Here is a 20,177-nt window from a genome sequence, read left to right as displayed (position 1 = left end):
TCCAGCAAGGCCACTGAGGAGGCCACGGGGCAGGAACAGCGCAGAGCGTGCTGCGTGAAGATCCCGGCACAAAGCCCCTGAGATGGTAGTGACTGGCCTGGCGCCACTGGGTGGTGTGAGTGAGGAGGGGAGGACCAGAGCAAGATTGGGGGTACTCAGGTTGGCTCATGTGGAGCACTGTGCACTGTGGAGGAGAGGTAGTGGCCGGGATTTGATTCTGGTTGTGGTGGGAAGTTGTTGGAACAGGATGACATGGTCCGATCTCTGCTTTAAGAAGATGGCTCTGGGTTCTGGGTGGAGGGTGGGAAATGGGGGCCCAGGGTACAGGCTGTAAGAGCGGTTAGGAGGGGCGTTCACTGGGGCTGGCAGTGGCTGGGATCAGGGCCAATGGTGGGGTGGCGAGGAGTCTGTTTTCCAGGTTGGAAATGGCAGGCCACTCTGGGGACCTGCTGCAGATGCTGATAAGTCCTCACTGAATGAATGAATGAGCAAGTCGAGTGAATGTATGAACGAGTGCCTGGGGTGCGTGTGTGCTGGCCCAGTGCTGTTTCTGTGGGCAGACAGACCCCGGCATCTCTGGCAGTGTTCCTTGTGACGGCCTGGGTCAGAAGGGCCCTGAGGTCCCTCTTGGTCTAGAACATGCCGGCTTGGTGAGAGGCGGTCAGCAAGCACTGTTCTGCTGGCCAGGCAGGGGGCGGCTCGCTATGTGGCTTCCTGCTTCGGTGTGGAAAGCCCCAGCCCCTCCTGCATGCGTGCCAGTGAAGCACACAGGGTGCTCCAGTGTTCCTGCTCTCTCTGCTCTCCCCAGCCCCCATCCTGGTGTGGCCTCTGTGGCCTCCCAGCCTGGGTTGCCTTCTCCTACCTGGCAGGCATGGACTGGGGGCCGGGGTTCCCCAGGGGGTGTTTTCCTTATGCCCAGGTGTTCCCTTGGTGCTGGGAGCCACCTCCCTTGGCAAGCCAGACCCTGGCCCGACTTCCCTCTCTGAACCTGGGAACTGGGGGCCTGCCTGGCATCCACAGGCTGAGCTCTCGGCTGTGCAGGCAGTGCAGCCCCAGCAGCAGAGCTCTCATGCGCTTGTCATCCACTTTCCATTGCATGACTTTGGTGTGGTCTCAGCTGCACCTCTCAGCTGGGATTGTGTGGCGGGGGATGGGAGGAAGCAGGTGCAGCCGTTTTGAATTCTTCCCAGATATTTCCACAGATGGTGGTAGAGGGGATGGTTACATCACTGTGGAATCCAGGAGGGTGACCGAGTGTGATGATACTGTTAGGATCATTTTAAACTGAGGAGGGCGACCTGTAGGAGGACTGCCCCGTTCCCCTTCAGCCCTAGAAGCTCCTGTGGTCCTCAATACCAGTCTAGGCATCCCTCCCAGGAGGCCGCCCCGGTGTCCACCCCCATCCCAGCACACTTGCCCTGGACATCCCCTCCAGCCCCGATCTCCCCGTGGTTTGTCTGTGACTGTCTTCCATGAAGTGTGAGTCCTCCTTCACCTCTGTGTCCCCAGGCTGGTCAGGATGGACCCTTAGTAACCCTGTGGGATGAACACAGTGTTGACCTCGTGCAGAGGTCCCTGGATTGGGTAGATGGGGATGAGGTGAGGGAGCTGGTGCCAGGTGCTTGCCACCCTCTTACCTGGATGGGCCAGGTGTTCCCAGTCAGCCCCACCGTCCTGCCAGGCCTTAAAGAGCCAGAACCTGGGCCCTCGTCCACTTACCAGCCTGGAAGCCTTGTCTGTTTGTGTCATTTTGATGGGGAGTGTTGGGGGTTCCTTTCAGAAGTTAGAGCCTTCTGTGACAAGCTCATTTCTCTGGGCCTGAGAGCTCCTTTCACCATTGTACGATCAGCCCCCAGCACAGCCCGCCCAGAAAGAATCACCACCCCGTGCCCACTGAGCAAGTGGGCGAGTGAGTGAGGGAGCCTCGTAGCACTTGAGGCAGAGCTGCTTCCTGGGGCTCTGGCTGGGTAGTCTCTGCTCATGAGAGGACCAGGCAAGCCTCTTGACCTGGGTATCACCTAGCATGAGGAACCCCCAGAATATTCTACACCCAGCTTACTGTGTAGCCATGGAGCAAGTGCCCTGGATTTGGGGTTCTTCTAGGCCTCGTTGGCCTATTTTCTGCCCAGTGGCCATAGCGTTCAGTTGAGGGTAGGCGGGGGGCATCAGGAAAGATGTAGAATGTTTACAGTGGAAAGGAAACTATTGTGGAAATACAGTGCCAAGGAGTTCAAAAGCCATCGCTGTTATGTTGAGACCAAGTATAACCCTTGAGTTTCTGTTTCAGTTCAGAGAAAATGCCTCAGGGGGCCTCAGTGTAGCCACAAAACAGTCTGCAGAGCAGAGGCCAGCCCTTCTGAGCTCTCCCCATGCTTCTCACCAGAGCAGGAGAGCTGTTCTCCCTGGATCTGGAAGGGAGGGGTCTCGGAGTCGGACCTGGGGCCCTCTGCTCCCTACTTGAGGTTCTTCGTGTCCCCAGGGAGGTCCCCTCCTCTTTTGGTCTCTTCTCAGCCCAGCTCAAGGAAGCTTGTTCCACTGTTTACCATCCATCCTGCCCCTGGGCCGCCTCCACATCTCTTATGTGGAAAAATCCCCTCATGTCAGAAGTGATGGGGCTTTCTGTGTGTTTTCAAAGCCCATTAACTCAATGGACTCCATAACTCACTAGAGACTTGGGACAAAAAGTCTGGGCCTAATTCTGTGCAGATGTTTTCTCTTTGAATACCTTTTCCTCCTTTCCCTGATCTGACATTGGCAAAGGACAGTCACCCTTTTATTGTGACTTTAGAAGGGATCAGTAGAGAGTCAGTGCAAAACATGCTTCCTATGATTTGAAGAGTGAATAGCTTTTCTGGTTGTTTTCAGCACACGCCAAAGAAGATGAGTCAAGGACCTACACTTTTCTCTTGTGGAATTATGGGTAAGTACTCAAGGCCGTCCTGGAAGCTGTCCTCCTAGTCCTTCCAGCCAGGGTCTGAGTCCTCCAGGTGAGACGCTCAAAGCACTTTCTGGACACAAGTTCAAAAAGAGCAGCCCCGGGACTCTTCTGTGTGTTTTAACTATTTTGGTCCCCTATGGCGCCTGAGTGAAGGGACGGGCACTAATGTGTGGTTTACAACTCCAACACTGAGAATTTCTGTCTGATGATTAAAGTAATTCATGTTGATTTTTTTTCATTCAGAAAATGCACAATAGTGTAAAGTATGCAGTAAAAATCTCTCATAGCTCCAGTGCCCAGGGAGAGTTACTGTTGATGTTTTTGTGTATGTTTATGTTCTTAGCATTTTTTATATAGCCCACTGCACAATGAACATATAATTATGTAAAACTATATTCGTTTGCTTTTTTCACTTGGAGTAGTTACCATCATCTTCCCACAGCATTAAAATTGTTCATTCCATGCATGTTAATGGTTTACAGTGCCGCATTGTGTGGTAAGTGTGTCAGGATGTCTTTAGTGATGTAACTACATCTAGGCTGGTGGGTCAAGGGGCTGTTTTATTTGCTGTTGTGATGAACAGTGACTGTGTAAGTGCCTAACTCCTTGTCTGCCTTTGAGATGATTTGCTAGGATAGTTTACAGGAGTGGAATAGACAGGCTGGAGGGCAGGGACATTTTTAAGGCTCTTGATTCATTTTGCTGACATGCCTTCCAGAGGAGATTGCCTTGATCTTCTGTTTCTGTGCAAGTGTGAATTACTGTTTTTTGTAGGGGGCAAAAAAGATGACCATTGATTATGTTGATTTCTTGATGCCTCAGGTGATTGGGCATTGTTTGACCTCTCAGTGTCCCTCTGTGGCTCTCCTTACCCACCTTTGGGGACGTCTTGCCGGATGAGTTTCTGTAATGTCTATGTGGACTCAGAAACCACTCTTGGATGATGGATGACGACTGTGGGCTTTCAGATTCGAAGGTTACTTTGGTCAGACCTCAGAGTTTCCCTTGCCTTTCCTTCTCGGTCCTTCCTGCACGTGAGGTGTTTTGTTTTTCTTCTTCAGATACAGTTGCTGTAGATGAGGCGATATGTTAGATTGAGCCCTGTGCCAGGCTTCGTACATGCCGGGCCCCGCTGGCTCTGCCAGCGGCTTCATGCACATACGGGAGAACTGAGGTCTAGTGAGGTGGCCCTCTGCAAGCTCCCTCAGTAGGCAGAGTTGGACTCAGGTGGGCGATGAAGGGAGATTGTTTTCTTCTCAACCATATGCCATGGCTCTGGGACATGTGGCGGTGCTCTTGATGCTGCCGCTGAAGAAGATGGAGACAGGGAGATCAGCTGGCCCTGGTTTTCTGTATGACATACTTCGGAGGCCCGTCCCCACAGGATTGAATACCGCCCCCATGGTTTACGGCTTTCAGCAAACCCTCAGTGCCCCAGACACATAGCTCAGAAGCCTGCCTCATTGCCTGCTTCCTGGGACAGCCTCACCTTTGAGCTTCCTTCCTGTGTCATGCTGGGAAAGAGAGAGAGGCCCTGGCATGCCCAAACCTTCAACCCTGCCTAAACTTTAGCTGTCAACCGGGCCAGACCAGTAAACTGGGTTGTGGAGATGTTGGTCTTTATTTCAAGGATTTCTAGTCTTTGCACTATGTAAGTTATAATAAGGTGAATGTGTGGTGGGTTTGTGATGGCAGAGAGACTCACCCTTGTAGGGGCAGGTCTTGAGGCCCAGAGACCAAGGCAGAGGCCCCGGGGAGAGGAGGTCTGTGGGGAAAAGCCCAGATGGCCCAGGAGAATCTATCGGAGGCTGCGGAGCCCAGCAACCTGCTTTCTACCGGGGAGGCCGTGGTTTCCAGGAGGGACTACGCTGTGTCTCCAGACTCCTGTTTACAGAGTGACTCTTTAGGAAGTGCTGGCGGGGTCCCAGTGCCTCCGTCCCAGGCTCTTCTCCTCTTCAGCATGGTCCTGTCTTCCTTCTGCTCTGTGGGACAGTGCCAGGGCACTACGAGGCAGCAGAGGGAGAAGCGGGGAGCCGTTGTACTGGTGGGAGGTCTTTGGAATCCCCTCGTTCTCCTCTGCTGCTGTCTGTCTATGGGCCTCATCTTTCTGTTGCTCAGCCCCTCCCTGATTCAGGAAAACCCTGACCTGCATGGCTGTGCATCACTGAGGTGTTTCACTGACCGCATTTTGTTTCATTTGCAGTGACGTGCTGTCATAGATACGACTTGAGCACCTGCTGTGTGTCAGGCCCCTGGTGAGGGATAGAGTGGATCAGACCCTGCCCCTTCCCTCAGGGAGGTTTCTGTCTGGTGGAGGAGAAAGATCAATGAACAGTGAATTCCGCGCTGCTTAGGCCAACTTCCACGAGATGTGGAGGCCCTTGAACTATGGGGATACCACCCCGTCTTCCTGGCTAGGTTTCCTCACCTTGCAGATTGTGGGGATTTAAGGTGACGGCCACACACTAGCGCACATCCTCCCTCCTGCCTCTGTCCCTTTCCTGCACTTGCTGGGAGAGAGGGGTCAACAGTCAGGAGCCTTACCCTGTACACTCTGTCTAGTGGAAGCTCAGGTTACCTCTCCAGCCCTTCTGGTGCTCCGTGAACTGGGAGTGCACCCCAGGCAGCAAGATTTCATCAGAGGTGTACCTGCTTTTCTTTTCTTTCTTTCTTTTTTTTCTTTTTTTTTTTTTTTTTTGAGACAGTCCCACTGTCGCCAGGCTGGAGTACAGTGGCATGATCTTGGCCCACTGCAACCTCCACCTCCTGGGTTCAAGCAGTTCTCCTGCTTCAGCCTCCTAAGTAGCTGGGATTACAAGCGTGTGCCACCACGCCCAGCTTATTTTTGTATTTTTAATAGAGACGGGGTTTCATCATGTTGGCCAGGATGGTCTTGATCTCCTGGCCTCGTGATCTGCCTGCCTCAGCCTCACAAAGTGCTAGGATTACAGGCGTGAGCCACCGCGCCTGGCATGCCTGCTTTTCAACAGTGGGGAAGAGAATACTCTGAGGGGCCGGCTGGACTTTTCAAGAGGGTTTTGGGCCCTTCTAGCTCTTGACAATGCTGTGCAAAGATAAAACACCAAATTATCATAATCACCAACCCCCAGCCTGTCTCCTGAAGATAAAAGATTCATGTTCTGGTGCTGATCAGTGGAATTCTCCCATGAGAGCTGGGGACAGTTAGTCCTGTGACTCAGGATTTTTTCCTCCTGAGCCCCATGCCAGGGTCCTCGCTGGAAGCCAGTATGAGTTCAAATTTCCCGAATGTTCTGCAGAAAATCTGGGCAAGTGCAGTAGAGCAAGGAGCACAGCACCCTGGTCACTTCTTAAAATGCCACCGTTTCAAGTAGCTCAGCCTCCTCTGCACCCACTTAGATAAAACACGTAACTAATATAAATCGAATACTCACAACAATGCCTTTTTAATTTTATTTATTTTTTTTGTTTGTTTTTTTTTGAGATGGAGTCTCGCTCTTTCTCCTAGGCTGGAGTGCACTGGTGCAGTCTTGGCTCAGGGCAACCTCCACCTCCTAGGTTCAAGCAATTCTTCTGCCTCAGCCTCCCGAGTGGCTGGAATTACAGGCGTCTGCCACCATGCCTGGCTAATTTTTGTATTTCTAGTAGAGATGGGGTTTCACCAAATTGGTCAGGGTGGTCTTGAACTCTTGACCCCAGGTTATCCACCCACCTCAGCCTCCCAAAGTACTGGGATTACAGGTGTGAGCCACCGCGCCTGGCCTATGCTTTTTATTTATTTTTTTAATTAAAAGCACTTCACGCCCTGTGATTGCAAGCTGGATACCAGGCCCCTCCCCACTCTTATCCCCTACCCCAGTTTAGGAACTTGATACAGAGAAGTGGTTTTGTGCTTCTTAGTGTGGAAGAGAGAACAAAGCCAGCATGGAGTGTGGATGGGAGAAGCAGAGAGGGTAGAGCTGAGCACTGCCCAGCCAGCCCTGCACCAGGATTGAGTGCCCCTTATTAGGGTGCCAGCTCAGTCCCCACCACAGGGCTCCTGCCAGCAGAGGCTGTTTTGACTCTTGGCTTCCTTTCTCATCTCCCAGAGCATCCCCAGCTCACCTTCTTTGCTGAAATGGAATTTCCTCTACAAAGCTGCTCTGGGAAAGAGCCATTTATAAGACTGGTTCTTGTGCTCTCAACACAGGAAACATAGGTCAGGTGGCAGCTCCGTGGTGCGGCCCACCCACTGGTCAGCCGACTGGGCGAGGGAGCCAGCCCTTGCTCCTGACTCTGATTTCTAGTGGGTACAAAGAGGGGCCCGGGCTGTGGCTGAGAGTCATCCTGTGTGGGGAGAAGCAGGGCCACATGTGGACTCTCAGTCCAGGCTCCCTCCACATCTTCTGCCATTTGCAGTGGGGGACCCAGGGTCACACGTGTACTAGTTTAATCTTTTTTGGTGAAACAGGCAAGTGGAGTGAACGCAGTCTCCATTCACCACCCTTGGCTAATTGCAGCCATTCAGTGCATTTGTATTGTAGGGACAATGGGCACCACACATTCCATTTTCCTCAGCACTCAGGCAAGGAGGAGACCTGGAAATCACTCATATGTAAGAAAGCGAAGGCAATACCAATTATTTTAAAAAGGCTACTAGGAAAAGTCTTGTAAATACAAGTCAGTGGACAGAGAACAAAACAATTCATGTGCTAAAAAAAATTGGATGGAAACCCATAATTACTTTAGGAGTTATGGTAATAAATTATTTATTAATGTAAATTATTTCACAGGCAAAGAACATAGAGGAAACTTGAGCAGAAGGATCATACATTATGTATAAAAAGGAATTGTAAAAATATTATAGCAGCCCTCCTTGTGCCGCCCCAGTTCAGGTTTGTCCGCATTTTAATTATAAGCTCTTACTTTCAGGGTTTAATTACTTGGCTGTTAAAGTCTACTCTGTACATAAAAGGGTTGTTCCCTGGGGCACTCTCTGTATTAATTTCTACAGGGTAAACCAGTTGGCTGTGTTGAGCTGGGGAGGACTAAAAGATTTTGCTTTGAGATTTGGTAGCTTTCGTCTTTAAACTCAGCCACTGTTTGTCATGGAAAGTGGAAAGTGATTGCACGTTGTAGGAAAAGGGTGGCCATCAGAGCTTGAGTGTTTTTGATTCTTAGAACAAATAAACAAATGAATGAATCAAAATGAATGACAGCAATAACAAAATCAGAGCTTCTCAGGCCCAATTTTTGGTCTCTGCCACTTTTCCTGTTTTGCAGAGACAACCATTTTGAATGTGGTCATTGGGCCAGGTCCTCCAATAAGAGACTGCGTGTTAACCAGTATAGGCTAGAATGAGATTTGTTTTTATTGAAAAAATATTATATCCATATATAAGTGTGTGTGTGTATATATATGTATATGTATATAGGATTTTTTAAGGTTTGCTTTATTATTTTTATTTTTATGATGGTCATATGTGTGATTTTTAAAAATCTCTAAAATAGTTTGTCCATGTAGGGTATTTAAATTCTTCCTTGTACCATTCATTGGTTTCAGGCAGTGTTTGAGGAATAATAAAGCACAGAATGGAAGTAGATGTAAAATGTGGTTGGCACATGACAAGTGTTGCCAGTGACAAGTGAAAACAGAGCTTCCCAGGGCTGCCTTCTTACCCAGGTTGGGCTGACTTAATGGGGAGGGGACCACAATAGTGCCAGAGGACAGGAAATGGCCACTGCCAGCCTATCTGGGTGCCATGCCTTCCACATGAAGAGATGGTCAAGTTAGGCAGCCTGGCCCAACTGCAAGAGCATGACCTTGGGACTGCAGACTCTTTTGACATCCGAGCTCTGTCATTTGCTGGACGTGTGTCCATGGGGGAGATGTGACATCGTTCTGAAGCCCAGTCTCCCCATCAGTCAGATGGGGACTGCTGTGACAGCCCATGAGATGAATCACGTGCTTGGGATGCACATTCATGCTCTTCCTCAGCTTCAGCAAGGACCCTATTAGAGTGTTAGCTGATGAACAGTAAATATGCATTTGTTGACAGTTTCGTGAAAAGCTCTGCCTGTCGCCAGTTCCCTCATCTGTTTAATGGCACCCAGCTTTGTTGTGCACATCAGTGGAGAGATGCATCACCAGCAGCTGCCCGTTTCCCATGCTCTGTGCACACCCACAATCAGGCTGGAAATCCAGAGGAGATGGCCCAAACTGACCTTGTTGTCCCTTCAGAGTTCTTGTTGCCATTGCAAATACTAGCTGTTCCCTTACATTTATGAATGCCTGGGGGGTGGAGTAGGAAGGCCCGGTCAGAACCGAAAGGGCTGTCATGAGACCCTAGCCTACTCCACCTTGTGCAGATCGTGAGATTGAGGCCCCTGTTCCCAGTGCCCCATCTGGTATGGCTTTTAACCTTGAGGATCCCACCGGGCATCTTTTTGTAAGAGCAAAGACTTCCCAGAAGCAGCGGCAGCTGCCATGGGCCACCACAACTCTGCTGGTAAGGGCAGGGTCCTGGTAATGGCTCTGAACCCTGAACTTTGTCCTTAGTAGCCTCTGTCACCTCCCAGAGCCCTGCAGACCCACCTGCCTTCTTCCTTGGATGTGGGTCCTGATGGAGCGCTATCTCTAGCCATCCGAATTCCTTGTGCCTTGTGTGAGGAACTTGGTGTCCTGTGTTGCTGTCCCCCAACCCAAGACACAGCTGCCATTTTACAGTCCATCTCAGGTGCGTGGGCAGGACCTGAAGCTAAGGCCTGGCAGGCAAAGCCCGAGGACCTTTCATTCCTGACACTGCTCTGAATTGAGTCTCCTTCTGGTCATATAAGCAAAGAGACCCTCCAGGGAGCCAGAGGCTCTCAAGTCCATTTAAAAACAGATGAGACAATCATGGGGGAGCTCATGTCATTGCCCTGCTTGTGTCCCCCGCACCCCCATGCAAAACCACCTTCAGAAAGACACCTCGGCTCTCTTGATTTTCCCATTGGTGATTTGGTGAGCTTCTCCCCAAACCAAGCATAGAATCTTTGTGGCCCTGAGGCCAAGTTCACACAACCCAACCCACAGGGCAGGGGAGAGATACTCATTGTCAGCACAAGTAGATAGGTGTGAAATGTAAGAATGAGTCAGCTGGTCCTGATCTGACAGCAAGCTTGCTAATTGGGGCATTTTGTATCTTGGTCTGTACTTGAGGTGCTTAACCTTTTCTGGAAACTACATTCTGCGTACTTATGTGACCATAAGGCACCATCGAAAACATAGTACAAGCTCTCCAGGGCTATAAAGCTCCTCTATCTTTTGAATATATGAAGGCTTATAGTCCCCCAAGAATCTGGGGCCCTGGGAATTTTCCTTCAAATTTAAGGGTAGAAATGGAAATAAGAACATTTGAGGTCAAATACCATTCGTGTTCCTCTGAGTGTTTTTCTTGCTTCGAGCTCTAGGATCTGTGCACACAGCAGTCTTCTGCCCTTCTTAGTCAGACAGTGACAGGACCAGAGCCTTGTGAGTGCAAATTTGGGGATTTGGGTCCTTGTCTCTGCATATGTAGGCATCTCATTCTCCTGTTCTTTGTGGCATAATCAAAAGTCAGAAACTGCAAGCTCAGTCATCAAGCCTCAGCTTTGGAAGAGCCTAGTCTGTCCAAGACTGTGAGAGAACTGGGCCCGAGAATGCTTGTGTGGCTCCCCCTCCCATCTGCAGGCAAAGGCTCATGTGTGTTTGCGCTACACACAAATGCACATGCTCTCACGTATGTATAATTTCAGACTTGTGAAGATAATGCTCACTGGGGACACGGAGAAGCTTTACATGCCCTAAAGGCTAAAGCAACAGGCACAGCATAGAACTGAATGGGCTGGTGCTGTGCTCTCAGGCTGTGGGCTGTTGCGCCCTGCTCAGGTCTGCCAGCGGCTTGGTGTCAGGCTGCAGGTGGATGGGGGCCCTTCTGTGTATCTTTAGGACACAGCTGATGGGCCATTGCATGTTCTCAGGGGGAAAGTGGGAGGCTTCACACTCATCTTGTTCACAGGAGTAAATTAGCTTCTAAGGCCTTTGCTAGTGGCTCTCCATCGAGAGCATGTTGTGTAGCTTGAGAAGGAGGCCCTAAGGATCCTCATCGTGTCCTGTGAAACTTTTAAGTACTTGAAGGGTGAAGTGATCCTTCTCCATTCTTCTTCCTGGAATTGGCCCAAACCGAAACATAAAACACCAACTTTCAGTGATGTTATGAATTCAAATTTGTAGAGACCAGAATTGTCAATCCTCCTGAAGCTTCGGGGCAGTGGGGCTGAATGGTCTGGATGGGCTGCCATTCTGACAGATGTTTGAGAACTCAGTTCTCCATGTCATCCGCTTTCCAGAACAGCATTTCTCAACATTTTTGCATTGAAATAACCTGGGGAGCTTGTTAAGATGCAAATGCCTACCCAGAGAGATTCTGATTTACCAAGTCAGAGACGGGGTCTAGAAACCTGCATTTTAACAAACACCCCCAAAGGATGCTCCTGTAGGTGGCCCGGAAGCCACACTTTGAGAAATCCTAGTCAGAGAAGCCAGGTTTCCATTCCAGCCAGATTCTACAGAGGCTGGCACCCAGTTGCAGCTCTGGTTGAGTCAAGCCTCAGCTAGGAGAGCGTTTTCCAGTACCGTTAATTATCCTTATGATGACTGCTGCTTTTGAGAGCCTACTCTATACCCTGTATGAGATGCCTGTTTAATTCTCATAATAGCTATGAGGAACTGAGTAACTAACAGAGCTGAGGTTTGAACCCAGGTCCTTGCCCTTTCCGCTACACCAAGTGACTGTTGCTCAGTAGACTCCTACATCATGGCCATTGTGACTTGAAAGAGTTATAGTTGTTTGTGCAGAAGTGATACTGAATGGAGGGGGCAGGGGCACCCCATATCCTCTTCTTGGAGGCCTACCGAGGCCCTTTGTACGGTGTGACGTGAGGGCCTAGCGCTTGGGGCAGTTTGCCATTAAAAATTAGCTTCTATTCCTGTTTCTTTTGTCTGGTGATCTGACCCAACAAATCGCTTTCTGTTCCCTGAGCGAATGGGGAAAACACAGGGCTAAACATAGCCTTGATTGTTTTTACTTTTCTCATATTGTACTTCTCAAAGCAATAAAGATAGAAACAATTACAATATTATCTGCCTGCAGACTGAACAAGTGGCCACCTGGCTGGTGTTGATACACAATAACAGTGCTTTGCATTTTCAGAGTGTCTTAGACATGACTCTGCCAACCCATCTCCTGGCTGAGTCACACATGGCCACATGGCCCAGGTGGGGCAGACAGTTCAGGGCACAGCCCAGGTTGGACTTACCTGGCCAAGGAAGACTCACCTTTGCCAAGGACAAAAGACAGGTGAGTCCAAGGGGACACCACATCCTCTTGTAGCTTTTATCTGCAGTTTGCAATCCACTCCCTCATTCATGCACCACTGACTAAGGTCTGCTGTGTGCCTTGCTCTGTGCTAGGCACTGGGGAGCCACACTGGGGCTGTGCTTGAGAGTCTGTGGCTTTAGGAGGAGAAGTAGATGTGTAAGCAGATCCATAAAGTTCAGGTACCTCTGTGCTGTACAATCACAGAGCTAGGAGAAGGCGTATCTTCAGAGGATCTTTGAGTTGGCTTTTTAAATGAGGAGACTCTTGGTGAAATGAGGATAAAGGCAGGAAAAGAACATTCCAGACCTTTGCAAGGGTATGAATGAGTGAAAGAGCTGATGTTGGGGGAAGCTACAACTTCTCTTCACAGTTAAAAACTGACTCTTCGAATCTTCCCTACAACAAATCTTATAGGCCATAGAAGCTTACTCTGTAACATAGAAGGAGTAGGTCCTGTAGGAATTCATCACCCAGCTCTGATGTCCCTGGGTTTTGGTGGTTACCTCAAGGCCCAGCAAGTTGGACTTCCAGCCTTTCTGCATATAGGTCTTACCTGTGCTTGCTCCTGCAGTCTAGTTACTTAAACTTTAGTTTTATAAAGAATCACTGGTGCATAAGAATTACCCTTTTGGGTTGTCTACACAAAGCTGGGTGGAGGAGGTGTACTTTGTGGGCTGGTTCAGGAATTCTTCAAGGATGGTTTTGATTCTATGTGATTATTTTCTGACCTCCACTGTCATAGGAGGTTTGCTACCTGGAGTGTAGGGTTTGTTGGGGGAAATGATGAGGAGATGGGCCCGGGTGCCAGTCTGAAATGCTTGTCTTCTTTCCCAGAAGCAGTGGGTGACAACTGAAGCAAATAGGCCACAATAGGTGGGGGCTTCAGGAAGTTATCTAGAGGCAGTGAAGAGGTAGGCCTGGAGTAGGGAGGCCCTGAGGGATTCCTTCAAGAAGCACCAAGATCGCAGGCTGGCCATGGGAAAGGAAGGGCAGATGGGAGGGATGGTTTAGCTGCCTCTCGATTTCCCTTTCTTCTATGATTTCCCTAGAGATGGGGAAAATTCCAGGCCAGTGGCGCAAAAATGGAATAGAAAATGGCATCCTCTGAGAGTGGGATCAACTCCTTTTCATCTCACGGGTTTCCCCGAGGCCTGGCGGAGACACAGTCTGTAGTATGCCTCAGGCTCCGTGAGCACCGGCCACCCTTGCTGCTCTGTGCCAGACCCGTTGGTTTTTTCCTCAGTCGGCCACATTCCTGGCCCATCTGGTGCCTCAGTGCCTTGTCTCAAAAGAGAAGTTAGTGGCCAGCGTTTGGTACAGCAACTTCCTGAAAACCCAGAGGAGCCAACTCAGCAGAGGGCGGGCTGTGGGCCCCCACCCTGACCCTGGCTCACTTCCTGAGTTCAGCAAGGGCACAGCACCAGTGGGCTTGGTGGTCACATCCCCCACATACTCGGTAAGACGTTTTTTCTCAGAACATTTGGAGACTATAGAAAAACAAAAGAGAAAAAATAAATTAACCAACCAGCTGTCTGCCGATCCACTATTAACATTTTGGTTTATTTCCTTCTTACCTTCACATACAACAGACATATTTTGCTAAGTAGAAATCACACCCTCTATACAGTTTTACATCCTATTTCTTTATGCTCAACTTTATATTATTAGCATTTCCCGACATCATTTAATGTTCTTTGAAACTCTGCTTCTTCATGCTCCATGTTATTCCTTGATAATTTATTTAACCAGCCCCTGCTGTAAGATGTTTTAATTATGTTTACCATTTTGCTATCGCTCATCATTTTGATGAACATCATCTTACATAAATCTTCACTTTTTTCTTAGGATAACTTTCTGTTTTCTTTTAAATTAGATAACTGGGATATTTGTGACTCTGTCAACAAGAGTTTATATTTCCTTTAATTTTACTTTATAGCCGGTCACGGCGGCTCATGCCTGTAATCCCAGCACTTTGGGAGGCCAAGGTGGGTGGATCACTTGAGGCCAGGAGTTTGAGACCAGCCTGGCCAACATGGTGAAACTCCATGTCTACAAAAAATACAAAAATTAGCTGGGCTTGTGGTGCACTTCCATAATCCCAGCTACTTAGGAGACTGAGGCACCAGAATAGCTTGAATCTGGGAGGTGGAGGTTGCAGTGAGCTGGGATTATGCCACTGCACTCCAGCCTGGGCCACAGAGCCAGGTCCTGTCTGAAAAAAAATTTTTTTTTACTTTATATTAGTTTATTGGACTTTCAGCTGCTGACCAGTGTCAAGTTGAAGCTGATTTAATAGAATGGTGAATACCCAAAGGGAATGGTTTCCTTGGTGGTGAAGCCTGTCTGAACAACCTAATATAACTTGCAGGAAGGGGTACGTTGGATGGTTTTTGGAAGTAATTGATCCAGTCTAGTTGGAGGAGCAGATATTGAGACCTGCTGTGGTCAGGCCCTGGGAAATTTCAGAGATGAGATGAACGATGTATGATGAAGGAATTGGATGTTTAGCGACAGTCTTGCTTTGTTGCAGCTGGCTTGCCTGGGCTTTTGGAAGGTTTCTCTCCTGCATCTCCAGCTTATGAGGCCCTCCATGAATACAGCCTCTGGATAATTTCTAGCAGTGTCCCCTGCCAGGGTCCCAGCCCCTCAACCTGTATCTCATGACCTTGGCAGGATGCCCAAGAGGAAGGAGTACCACTGTTAGCTGTGCCTTAGCTTTTCCTCTGGGCTCCTGGCCCTCCCTTTGGGCTGCACAGGTCATTCCCGTTGAGTCAGTCAAGAAGCTGCTGCTTGTGACGCTCAGCTGGCTGTGTCTCTTGGTGCCCTTTGAGGAGTGGCCACTGGTAGAGGAGATAGGTTTGTAGTCCTTGCTGCCTCGAGCACTCATGGGTTAAGTCTCAGTTTTCTGCGCCTGAGCCCATCTTGCCTGACCCATAAACTCCTTAAGGCCAGGGCCAGAGTCAGGCTCCCCTGCAGTCTGCCTCAGCGCTGCAGTGTAGTGAAAAGGGCCTGTGCTCTGGGGCCTGACTAAGCTGGGTTTACATCCTGTCTGGTGCTAGCTCTGTGGCCTTGGGCTAGTTGCTCAGTGTCCCCCAAACCTTGGTCTCCTGATCTGGTCCATGATGGTACCTGCACTCAGGGTGCTGTGTGGATTACACAGCCCAGGTGAATGCTCAGTAAGTGATCTGCATTGCTGTGAGACCCTGCATGCATTTAAATACCTACCAAATATCATTTCAGGTTTCACTTGTATTCCTCTCTTGACTGACTCAAACCATTCACATGTGCATGATTTATAAATATATATAGGTTCGAGAAAATAGTACTAACAGGTTGTTCCCTGACAGCATGGCATATTTCTTAACTTTGCTTTTATACTGTAGACTTGAATACAAGAACTATGTCAAATTTATCTTTGCATCTCCTAAAATTCCCCACATGGTGCCTGATTTCATAGTAGAAAAACAGTAAATAGTTCTTGAATATTTCACAAAATAAAGGTTCAAGTGCAAATGTAGCATTTCATAGCAGGATAGGTTATTTATTTGTGTATTCAAGTAAAGACCTGAATACATAAGTTTAAGTGGTGCCCTTAAGTCTGTGAAGCCCAAGACTTGTTCTTATAGATTTTAATTGCTTTAAGTGAAAAATCGAGTGAACACAGGGAAAATGCTGTGATTGGCAGCCATTGGTGACATCGATGTTGAGCATTTTGATGGAGGTGATCTAAATCAGTACCAGCTCCAGCTTCTATTAGCAAAGGCTTTCAAGGTGGAATTGGGGTGAACTAACCTGGCAGTGCCCCAGCCATCTTTTGGCCTTGGCCATCTGAGGTGTTGAGACATCTTTGGTTGTGGTCTTCTGCCAGGGCATCGAGTCCCCGTCCTGAGAACTGCAGAGAACCCAGTGGCACTTAACGTATGTCTTGTCCTGACTCTCTTACTGGCCAGGGCAGGGCTCAGGGCAAGTTGGTTTCCCACCCATAAGATGAGAAAGCATTTTGGATGAAAAATATTGCTTTGGATTCTCCTGGGAGACAGTATGGTACACTGGAAAGAAAACCATATCAGGAGTCCCAGGGGTGTATCTGGATTCTAGGCCCTGCTCCGCTTCCAACTTCCAACTCAAAGCCTTGAGATTCACTTCTCCTCTCTGAGCCTCAGTTTCTCATCTGTAAAATGAGGTTGGACTGGATGGTTTCTAAGGGCCTTTTGGCTCTAAGATACTGTGTTTGAAACGGGCTGTTGGTGTGGAGATATTAAAGGGCTGGAGCGAAGGCCTTCTCAAATCCTGTTTTCTCCTTGTCATTTATGAACCAGAAAATGACAGATGGCGAGACCTGGACAGGAAATGCCCTCTTCAGATTGACCAACCGAGCACCAGCATCTGGGAATGCCTGCCTGAAAAGGACAACTCACTATGGCACCGGGAGGCAGTGACCGCCTGTGCTGTGACCAGTCTGATCAAAGACCTCAGCATCAGCGACCACAACGGGAACCCCTCAGCACCCCCTAGCAAGCGTCAGTGCCGCTCACTGTCCTTTTCCGATGAGATGTCCAGCTGCCGGACATCATGGAGGCCCCTGGGCTCCAAAGTCTGGACTCCTGTGGAAAAGAGACGCTGCTACAGTGGGGGCAGCGTCCAGCGCTATTCCAACGGCTTCAGCACCATGCAGAGGAGCTCCAGCTTCAGCCTCCCTTCCCGGGCCAACGTGCTCTCCTCACCCTGCGACCAGGCAGGACTCCACCATCGATTTGGAGGGCAGCCCTGCCAAGGGGTGCCAGGCTCAGCCCCGTGTGGACAGGCAGGTGACACCTGGAACCCTGACCCGCACCCCATGGGAGGGGGCCGGCTGGACCTGCAACGGTCCCTCTCTTGCTCACATGAGCAGTTTTCCTTTGTGGAATACTGTCCTCCCTCAGCCAACAGCACACCTGCCTCCACGCCAGAGCTGGCAAGACGCTCCAGCGGCCTTTCCCGCAGCCGCTCCCAGCCGTGTGTCCTTAACGATAAGAAGGTCGGTGTTAAAAGGCGGCGCCCTGAAGAAGTGCAAGAGCAGAGGCCTTCTCTAGACCTTGCCAAGATGGCACAGGTAAGAGCCCCAGCATCCTGGAGTCACCTTGGTGCTCACTGGAGCCTCTGCTGGGTCTGGGCCGTCCTAGGCAAGCATAGAACACCAGTTTCAGAAATACCCAGGAGTGGGTTAGTTTCCTTGCTTTTAAAAATCCTTTTCAAAGAAAGATTATTTCCAGTTGGTTTTTTAAAAGCGTTTATTTCTTTCTATTTACAACCAAATATTCCCTTTCACTGTGAGTGCAGTGCTAGGGGTACAAGGGCAGGTGGACGGGGAGAGGTGGGCTGTTGGTGGGCAGACTCACTGGACCAAACACGGGTGTTCCCCTCCGGCCCTTCACTGAAGCCGTCTCTCCCAGGAAGCCGCCCCTGCAGCTGCTGCAAGAAACGTTTACACACACTGGCATTCAGTGCCCCTTGGATTTTGCTGGTCCTGAGATCAGGGGTGTGGGTAATGGTTTCCGAGAGCTAGTGATTGTGGAGAGCTTATTCCTTCGATTAAACTGTTGAAATGTGAGGCCCTCAAGATGCTGTGACCAACATTCTCTGAGCTGCCTCTGCAGTCATCCTTGCCCTTTGCTGTAGAAGTATCTGGCCACACGCCCCTGTCACTTGGACTTTATCCTCTTTGTCTTGGAGCTCTGCCTTGTGCTAACACTGATCTTGGATATTGATTTGAATGAGATGAACTTGGAGTTCATACTCTGTCATCAGGAGCGTCTCTGAGCCTGAGAGTTGGCTGCATCTGGTTCTGGCTGGGGATGAGGAAGTGGTGCTGGCCCTTGTGACCTCTGACTCAAGGATGGGTGGATGTGATGGGCCACAACACTATTGGCTCTGTGTTCATCTAGGAGCTGTCAGTTGCTTAATGCCGCAGTCTGACCATCATCTTTTCTGGAATTATTTGTGTAAACATTGGTCTCACTGGGTTTCAAGGGGTGAAGATCTTCTTGTTGGTGAGGATGGTTTCAGAGGGGTTGGCCTTGGTCACTCAGCACTATGGCCACATCCAGGGCAGGCGGGCTCATCGTGCTCACTGTGTTTTGGGCGGGCATAGCTGACTTCCTTCCAAGCCCAGTGTTGTTTTCTCAATTGGATCTTCTTTCCTTTTACAAAGAATGTGCAGTTTCTCTTCATGGGGTTTTGTTCTTCTCTCCTTTAGTTCCTACTCCCAACATAGAGGTCTATCCAGAAAAGAAGAGGTGCAGGTGTCTTAAGTCTAAAGCATATCTGGCCCCAGAGTCCAGACTTTCTGGCTACCTTTGTTCAAGAGCCTGGGCACTGGCTGGGGCAGTGGGAGGGCAAGATGGTGGTGTGCTCGTTCCTCCCCTGTGTCAGTGGGATCCGCCTGGGGGAGAGCCTGAAGGGGTGTGGGTCAGCGCTCCTGCCCCTCCTCAGCTGGTTTCCATTTCTTCCATCGTGGCTCCAGGCGTGTGCCGTTCTTTTTGCAGTGTAGTGGAACGTTCTTGACTTTACTAGCTGGACAGGGATTGAACGCATTTATTGGACACCAAGAGGAATTTCCCTTCTCCAGAAAAATGTAAATAGGTAAAAAGTCTGGAAAGGTGACAGATTTGGGTGACTTCTGAGGAAAACCCAGAGCCCAGAGTTCTGGGTATGATAATGCTTCAGTTACATTTTTAATGCTGAGCATATTTTATTACCTAATGAGTAGATAGATAATAAAAACAACATACATGTTATTATATGTTACTAGCCACAGCTGGAATAACACCACTGGCATCATTGGAGACATTTCTTGACCTCGTTTGGTTAGATACTATTTAAAAATACAATGCTCAGTGGGGCTGCGCCCAGTTGTATAGATGGCTTCATTGGCCCCAGGCAGGCCTCCCAGATCTGGGAAGGTGCGTGGAACCTGAGGAGGCTGCTCTGGCTCAGCCTGTCTGTCCTTGGCCGCCTTCTTGGCAGCGGGTCTTGAGCACAGGGAAAGTAGAGAGGGGCCTCTGGAAAGTGTGTGTGCCCAAGGCCTATGGCCAGAGCCCTGAGGCTGGGCCCGTGAACGCTGAGCCATGCCCCCACCAAGAGTCTAGACCCTAGTCAGCCCTCTTTTCATGGGGCTCGGCCTGCTTTGGCTCCATCATCAGTTGATTTCTAGCCTGGGGAGGTGGGCCTTGCTTTTCTGTGGGGCCCTGAGAACGAGGCCTAGGGTATCCATACTATGTATTTATCAAGAGCCCTGGATAGTGCAGGGCCTCGTGCATGGTAACCTGATGAGCTGGGCATGTTGCTGGTGTACAAGGACTAACATGTTGCTAGATGGCCACTGAGGTTAGACCACTAGCCACAGACCCCAGTTTCTACATGCTGTGGCTTCACTCAACATTTGGGACCACTGAGAAGGGGCTGGGGTCTGCTCTGCATGCCCATGGAGGCAAGACTTGGAGTTGGGCTTTCCATATCTTTGGAAGGGTAGGCTTGTACCCAGGTGTGGCCCATGCTTCCTTCCGCTGGGCTCTGGCTTCTCTTTCGTGGGCCTTTTGATCTTGGTTTACACATTGCCTTTGGGGGTGAGAGCTCCACTTGTGCATTCTTGTAAAGGCGCCCTTCGTATGTGGGTTCTGAGGCCAGGTGTGTGAGAGTCTGCAGAAGGCCTTTTCAGTTAGACCTTTGGAGCAGCTGGCCATTCTGAAGAGCCCCAGCTCCCCTAGAGGCCCCGACTGGGGCCCAGAGAAGATCTTGAGGGTGTGCGTGAGTACATGGGGTCTTCCCTCTGGCCATGATTCGATATGGCCAGATGGACTGTGGTAGCTGGAGCCCCTCCAGCCTGCCCGCAGGAAAGGGTC

The 20,177-nt window shown here is 49.8% G+C and overlaps 1 protein-coding gene across 8 annotated transcripts in view; it reads left to right on the top strand.

Moving 5' to 3' along the window:
- The window catches only part of FAM53B (family with sequence similarity 53 member B), a 124,584-nt gene that overhangs the window by 45,136 nt on the left and 59,271 nt on the right, over positions 1–20,177 (top strand). For 5 of the 8 annotated variants that reach the window (XM_074003024.1, XM_045362246.3, XM_045362247.2 and 2 more), the window contains 2 exons: positions 2,866–2,920; positions 16,617–17,389. In XM_074003024.1, coding sequence (XP_073859125.1) covers positions 2,881–2,920; positions 16,617–17,389 — 813 coding nt within the window. In that variant the 5' untranslated portion in view covers positions 2,866–2,880. Of the gene's footprint in view, positions 1–2,865; positions 2,921–12,127; positions 12,277–16,616; positions 17,390–20,177 lie in introns of those variants that run through there. The other 3 variants (XM_074003026.1, XM_074003025.1, XM_074003023.1) reach the window with 2 other exon arrangements.

Source organism: Macaca fascicularis, chromosome 9 (assembly GCF_037993035.2).
Source record: "Macaca fascicularis isolate 582-1 chromosome 9, T2T-MFA8v1.1".
Taxonomy (NCBI): domain Eukaryota; kingdom Metazoa; phylum Chordata; class Mammalia; order Primates; family Cercopithecidae; genus Macaca; species Macaca fascicularis.
Note: the sequence above shows the minus strand (reverse complement) of the source record. Positions and strands in the feature narration are given on the sequence as shown.